At 32.8% G+C, this 7,316-nt stretch overlaps 1 protein-coding gene across 4 annotated transcripts in view; it reads left to right on the plus strand.

Annotated features, from left to right (window-relative positions):
• The window catches only part of LOC117101871 (protein kinase C iota type-like), a 49,223-nt gene extending 44,307 nt beyond the window's left edge, over nt 1-4,916 (plus strand). For all 4 annotated transcript variants that reach the window (XM_033241986.1, XM_033241987.1, XM_033241988.1 and 1 more), the window contains 6 exons: nt 1,795-1,864; nt 2,057-2,357; nt 2,850-2,986; nt 3,332-3,505; nt 4,189-4,394; nt 4,757-4,916. In XM_033241986.1, coding sequence (XP_033097877.1) covers nt 1,795-1,864; nt 2,057-2,357; nt 2,850-2,986; nt 3,332-3,505; nt 4,189-4,394; nt 4,757-4,894 — 1,026 coding nt within the window. In that variant the 3' untranslated portion in view covers nt 4,895-4,916. The remainder of the gene's footprint in view (nt 1-1,794; nt 1,865-2,056; nt 2,358-2,849; nt 2,987-3,331; nt 3,506-4,188; nt 4,395-4,756) is intronic.
• Nucleotides 4,917-7,316: the final 2,400 nt, after the last annotated feature.

Genomic DNA, 7,316 nt, shown 5'->3' on the forward strand with positions numbered 1-7,316 from the left:
CACTTTTAGTGTTACCTGGTTTAAAACTGGCAAATAAAATGATTTAAACATTATTTTTAGTTATTACTGTACTTGGTATAAACAGATTAATAAATTATCTTAAATATGCTATATTATTTTTAGTGTTACTTGGTTTAAAATTGACATAAAATAATTGAAATATGCTATGTTATATTTAGCTTTACTTGGTAGAAAACAGACTAATACAACATGCTGTATTATTTTTAGTATTACTTGGTATAAAACAGACTAATAAAATAATTTGAATATGCTATATTAATTTTAGTATACTTGGTATAAACCTAACTAGTGAAATAATTTATGCTATATTATTTTTAGTATTACTTTGTATAAAACAGACAAGAAAACAATTATATGCAATATTAATTTTAGTATTACTTGGTATAAAAAATACTTGGTAATAAAATAATGTTTGTAATTACTTATAGCAATTGAAAGCTGCTTCATTTCTGCATTACTGTAATCCTTTTTGTAATTGTATTTAAATTTCTTCTGCTGTTAGCAAGAGCTGCAAACTGTGCAAACAGAAGGCTGATCGTGCTTTGCTGCAAGTAGAGCTTAATTAGTTTCTCCATATTTGGGAATGTTCAGCAACTTAACAAACAAGCTATAAATAAACATGCTCTTCTCTTGTTGTGAATGTTACACATTCATCGATAAATGCAAATATTAAATAGTGTTTTACCAGAGATTAAAGGCTGGTGATTTATTGCTTAAAAGCTACAAACTGTTGGAGCTGTTATTTTAATTTTTTCTCTGATCGTTCGTTAATAAACAGTACTTTTAGTCCCAATATAGCTTTGACATTCACCCTACTTTTCTCTCATATCATCACTCATTCTATTCTCAATTCATATCAAATTTTAGCTATAATTTGTAATGTAGTATAAAGATAACTATACTATCATTATAATATAAATATGTGATGGGAGGTAACATAGAATAGGTAAAGGCAATGACTTTTAACTGTACAGATAAAAATCTTAGGTAGAGGGAATTTGAATTCACTATTTTTAATTCTGAATATTTTGAGAGGTATAATTTGTAATATATGAATATTTATGAATTATTGGATGTCTTATGGGTGTCCTTACTGGTATTTTATCAAGGAGTGGTATACATCCCTCCATTGTTTTAAATTATTGATGTGTAATGCTGTGTTTATCTTCCACTGTGCATACAATCAGAAACAGGAAACAGGGGCTTGGGAATCAGTTCCCAGGATGGCTTCCAAAGGATGTTTAAAGATGATTAAGTAGGCATGGTGTTTCCTGTCATTGGAAGTACTTGTTTAAACCTGGTGTGATAGATAAGACCTTGATAGCCAGTTGTTCATCTTTTCCTCTTAGGACCTTAGAGTGGTATGGTGTAAGCCCTCATGGTTGAGATAATAAGTTTTTAGGTTACTATGCCCAGTACTACTTTCTAATGTGTTCTAAATAATTACTATCAGTCCTCATACAAACCAAGTATCATGATTCAGAGTCAGACACATTAAAATATAGATCCTTATTGTAGCATTACTTAAATCATGTAAACAGGTCCAAAATACTTTAAGAAAAAACTGTAGCTCAACTAAATATGAAATTGAATTGAAAAATTTGTTCTATGAATTGAGCATTGTATGTGTTTAATGATGTGTTTAAATTATTCAACGCTTGCTGATTTGCTTAACATTTTTACACCGTTTAACTCATTTGTATAGATTATTCATTATTTGCAGCATTAACTCATTTGCATAATCATGTATATTCAAATAATTTGATTTTGCAGGAACCAAGATCCTTTTTGAATGAATCATCTCGTAGTTCACCAAGTGATTCGATCCGAGGTAACACATCAGGTAAAAACAAACAAGTTGCTTTCATTGGAATATTGTGGCATGGCCAACTGAATATGATTAGATTAATATTTATGAACATGAATGAGTATAATAGAGATAAAACAAATTAGGACATTTTCATTAGGGTTTTTAACTAATTTATAAATGAAATATACAACAGTTTGAATAATTTAAAGTCATATTTTGTTTAAGGTGCCAGTAATGACTTCCATCATGAAGCAGGTGAGACAGTGTCAGTGGAAGGGTCATCAAAACGCATTGGACTGGAAGAGTTTGACCTCATTCGGGTCATTGGTCGTGGCAGCTATGCCAAGGTAATGGTGGTTGAACAACGAAAGACGCAAAGAATCTATGCAATGAAGGTGATTAAAAAAGAACTGGTGAATGATGAAGAAGACATTGACTGGGTGCAGACAGAAAAACATGTCTTTGAGACAGCCTCTAATCATCCATTCCTTGTTGGTTTGCACTCATGCTTTCAGACAAAGAGCAGGTAAAATCATGTGTTTCATTTGTAGACCATGTAAATGATGAAAATACCTTATTTGTAGATGTAAAACATAAAATCAAGCCTTTTATATGCCTTATGGTTAACTATACAAATATTTTGATCCAGATTATGCTAAACTCAATATTGCCAGAATAAATAATGAGATAACCAGATCATGTCAGGGTGTTCAGTCCTTTTGGTTCTACCCAACTGATTATCAATCCCATGATCCTTAGGGAATTTACCTTCCATTAATGCATTTAGCAGCTGCTGCTTACAAATGCTCACTTGCTTATGAAATCAGCAAGTTCAGCATGTGTGTGAATACATAAATTATATTTAAAATCTGCCTTATTTTTGTAAACAAAATTATCTGCATATTAATCAAGTTGTTGATATTGTAACTCACTACAATATTTATGGATATTAATAATTTAAATACCTAATGATTTACCACCAAAGTTTTATTAACATTGCAATTTTCTCTTTTCTTAGATTATTTTTTATCATAGAGTTTGTAAGTGGTGGTGATTTAATGTTCCACATGCAGAGGCAAAGACGTCTTCCAGAGGAGCACGCCCGCTTTTACTCGGCTGAAATCTGCCTTGCTCTCAACTTCTTACATGAGAAAGGTATTCAATTTTTACACAAAAAATAAAGAAATAAACTATTGTAACATTTCTCTACAGTAATCTAAATTTGCCCTTTTTAAGATATAAGAGTTTTTTTTAAATGAACAAGCGTGACATCCATTAGAACAATAGTAGCGTGTGTTAAAGTTGTGTAACACAGATTATGTGAGCCGCAATGGATTGATCTTTTCCTGTCAGACACAAGATAGGAACAATTGACCTCTTGTATCATGCAACTACTCATTGTGTATTCAATTACACATCCCATTTTGTACTTCTTTTTTTGTAATGCAAAATAATGGTAGTTGTCAATATCTAGACTTCCTTTACTGTTTCTGCTTGTAGGTATAATTTATCGAGATTTGAAACTGGATAACGTACTCCTTGATTCTGAAGGGCACATTAAACTGACTGATTATGGCATGTGTAAAGAAGGTCTTCGGCCAGGAGACACGACTAGCACATTTTGTGGCACTCCAAATTACATTGCACCAGAGATACTCTCAGGAGAAGACTATGGTGAGTGTTAATATTGCGACATTTAATCTTTTTAAGATTTAGAGGATACCAGTTAGACACTTAAAAAAAATTTGAAAATACCACACCTGTTATTGTAAGCAGAGAATTGTGAAGATAGCAGTCTTTCGAAGCAGAAGATTGACTAGATAGCATGAATTTGATGCAATGTGTTGATGCAGAAATTAAGAAGAGGAAAAGCTTCACCTGCCTCATTGCAGTCACTATCACACCTTTATTGTAGTTTCAACAAACCAAGGTGTGTTAGTGATGACAATGAGATCAGGGTTATTCAACCAGAAGATGATTAATTCACTGGTACTATAGTAGAGGGAATTGATATGGAAGAATAAAAATTCATAATCTACAAAAGCATTCACCAAGTTGTAGTTGAATTAAAAAGCACTTCTTATGATGGAAGGCAACGTGCAACTCAAAAAGGCCTTTCAAGTCTCCAGTACTCCAGTGAGCAAGCAACATTTTGTTATGGTTCCCACAATTTCAGAATGTAATTTCTCAAACCAGATCTCCCTCAAGTTGCTTCTCTCAACATGGTAGGTATAACAGAAAAAAGATGTCTCTAAATTGGCTTGGGAAGTCTACAGTTGGATAGGTAATAAATTTATAGAAAATCAATTAAACATTTTTTCTGACACTCATCTTGACTCTTTTGTCTTTGTTTTCAGATTACTCCGTAGATTTCTGGGCCCTTGGTGTATTGATGTTTGAAATGTTGGCTGGAAGGTCGCCATTTGATATTGTCGGAAATGCGGAAAATCCTGACCAAAACACTGAAGATTATTTATTCCAAGTAATTCTAGAAAAGCCAATCAGAATACCAAGATCCTTGTCAGTGAAAGCAGCATCAATCCTGAAGGGTTTCCTTAATAAGGTAAGAAATAGTTGGGGCAAAAATTCATCGGAAATCAATTATAGTAAAAGAATAAATATGGTAGAATGTAAATGGTGGTTGTCATTAAATTTGCAATTAGTGCTACGTCATCCCAGAGGTAGCACCAGGATTTGCCCGACGAGTGTTACAGTGTCCCCAATAGGAATGGAAGTGGGCATGGTTGGCTCCACCCAAAATCTTTCTATAGTGATCCAGGGGGTGTATCCCCCAGAACCTGTGACATTTTAGGAGTGTCAAAGGCTTAAAACGATTTTAGAGTATGTAAAAAAAAATTTTTTTCTTCTCAACGATTTCCCAACGGTATTTGACTAAAGGTTTATTTTTTTGTTTATATTTTTCAGAGTCCAGCCGATCGACTTGGATGTCATCCTACTACTGGCCTTGCTGATATTACAACTCACCCTTTCTTCAAAACTATTGACTGGGAAAGAGTAAGTCAATATCCTGTTATTATCAATCTTAGTATTGTTTTACTGTAGTTTAAGTTGGGCTCCAGGGCCACCTTACGAGCTTGCCTCCTTAGTTCCCGGCACTTGTTGTCAGGAATAAGTAAATAAAAGTGAACAAAATCTTTACCATAAAGTTGTTTCATTGTTAATCTTTTTTTTTTTTTGTTAATTAAAAGTAACAATGTATCAAAAAAGGCACTAAATGTAATACTTAACCTTTGTGAAAAGATGCACAGAGAAAACCCTTAAGATAGACAGTGATAGTGAACTCTTATCAATTGTTTTACCAAAAATATATGTCACAAACAGTATATATATTATTGGTTTACTTACAAGAATTTTCCATTTTCAGAATACAAATAATTATAAAATATTTTCAAATAGGTCATTAATTTGTCCTGCTTCTTTTTTTTCTTCTAGGAGAATTGTAAATGAAATTGACCAATCAGAGTTTGAAGGATTTGAATATGTTAATCCTTTGTTGATGTCAGAAGAAGTACCTGTCTAAACTCGGTACCAAAAACGACGCCCTCAAATTTAAATTTGACCAAGCTCATATCTTGATGTCTTCAAATGTGTGTTGATAGCTACAATATATTTGCCTACAAATGCCAAGTTTTGCAATTCTGGGGTTTATTTGGTGGTAGTACCTGTAGTGTATTTAATAGGACCACATTCTGATAAATCTGTAAACCAGCCAATACTATGTTGGACCAACATTTAGTCAAAACAAAAGTATACATTATACAATATTATGCAGTTCAAAGTAGTAATGAGTATTAATATGAAGCTGTCGATTCACGGCGGTAGACAATGGGTATGGAGAGTTAAATGACCGTCACGGACGCCTCCTGTCCTCTTGAAACTCGTTTCGATCACTGTGCCCATGCACAGGACGGTAGCTCGTACACATACACGCTCAAGTTCCCAGTGCGTCGCTTCCCGTCAAAAATTTAGACCAAATGTTAAATCGAGAAAAGACCGTTCTGTAATTGAATGAGACAGTAGGTACTGAACTTATACGCATGCACAGATTAATATTTTGTTCAATTTACTGTCCTCCTCTGTTTACCGTCGTGAATCGAAAGCTCCCTAATGAGTCTTGTTGACAGTTTACCATTTCAGAGTTGGGAGAGACTAGGTTCATGAGATGTTGGTTCTTTTAACGATTACCATTTGATTTACTCTAATTCCAATGATTACGCTGTGGGGCTTGGGTTTTTAGTCATTACCAAACGAGTTACTCTAATTCCATTGCCTTTAGTTAAGTTTATTCTTGTTCTACTGTGCAAGTTTTTTTTTTTATTTGTATAAAAGTTTGGAAAATATTTTTAAACGTTTAAATAAAAACACTGTCATCCATCCCATGAAACATGCAGCACCTTGATATGAAATAATTCCAAATTTATATATGTAATATTTTTTTTCTGAATTTGTAACAAAGATGTAGGACTGCTGAAGTCATCAAAGATCTAGGTCTTTTCTTTAGATAAAAATTTTCTATGCAAGGAAAAATAAAGATTTCCTTTAAGTTTATAGATTTTATTTAGAAGATGGCTGTAGGCCCTCATCCATGGTGACATGTTGCTTTTCAATATCTATTTCCAGACTTCTTTACTCCCACTTATATATTTCAATTCTTTACTATAATATACACATTGTATTTACACACACATCTGCTTATTTATTCTGATTTATTTGAAGTAGCCAACTTTATTCTACATTCTAATGCAACTCTGCTCTTTCATACTTTTATATTTGTGTATTTAGCATTTATTTATCAATATTATACACTATGTGTTTGTTAGGTTCTTTAGTTTTAAATCTGTATGCTGTCCTTAGCCTTTACAAATGTGCTATGAAATGTAGATGTTATGTAAAGTTATTAAATAAAATAAGCAAAATATATAGTAGTCAACTTATTACTTTCATGTACTGTCTTCCTTGTAATGTAAGTTTACTAATACAGAGACGGTGATTATATCCTGTGTGACAAGTTGCATACATCCAAAAATGGACCCTAAGATATCAGAAATTTTTTTTTAAATACTTATGTTTATGCCAGTACAAAATGTGACTTGTTTGCCAAGAAATCTACAAACGTTGCTACTTGGTTGGCATTAGGTGTGATATTCAATTTACCGCATTTGAATATGCGCTTCTATGTTTTTGATTATGCATGCTAATATATACATACATATGTGGTAGACATGGGTACCATAAACTTGCTGAATCGCAAATTATCACAATTATGTCAGATGACAGGCTGAAGTTGCAGGGGAAGATTATCAAACAAAAGGTAATGATGCCAATCACAAGAAATTGCTATGCAAATCTAGTGTCTTTGTTTATTTGCATTGCGTGAAATCCAAATATCAAAACCAATTAGGCTATGTATGGAAGTTTTGTTCACAAATATTTGAGCACATATCGGTATTGTCATTTAGTGCAA

The sequence above is a fragment of the Anneissia japonica genome, unplaced genomic scaffold, assembly GCF_011630105.1.
Source record: "Anneissia japonica isolate Jap-2015-1 unplaced genomic scaffold, ASM1163010v1 scaffold4988_len2956909_cov206, whole genome shotgun sequence".
Taxonomy (NCBI): domain Eukaryota; kingdom Metazoa; phylum Echinodermata; class Crinoidea; order Comatulida; family Comatulidae; genus Anneissia; species Anneissia japonica.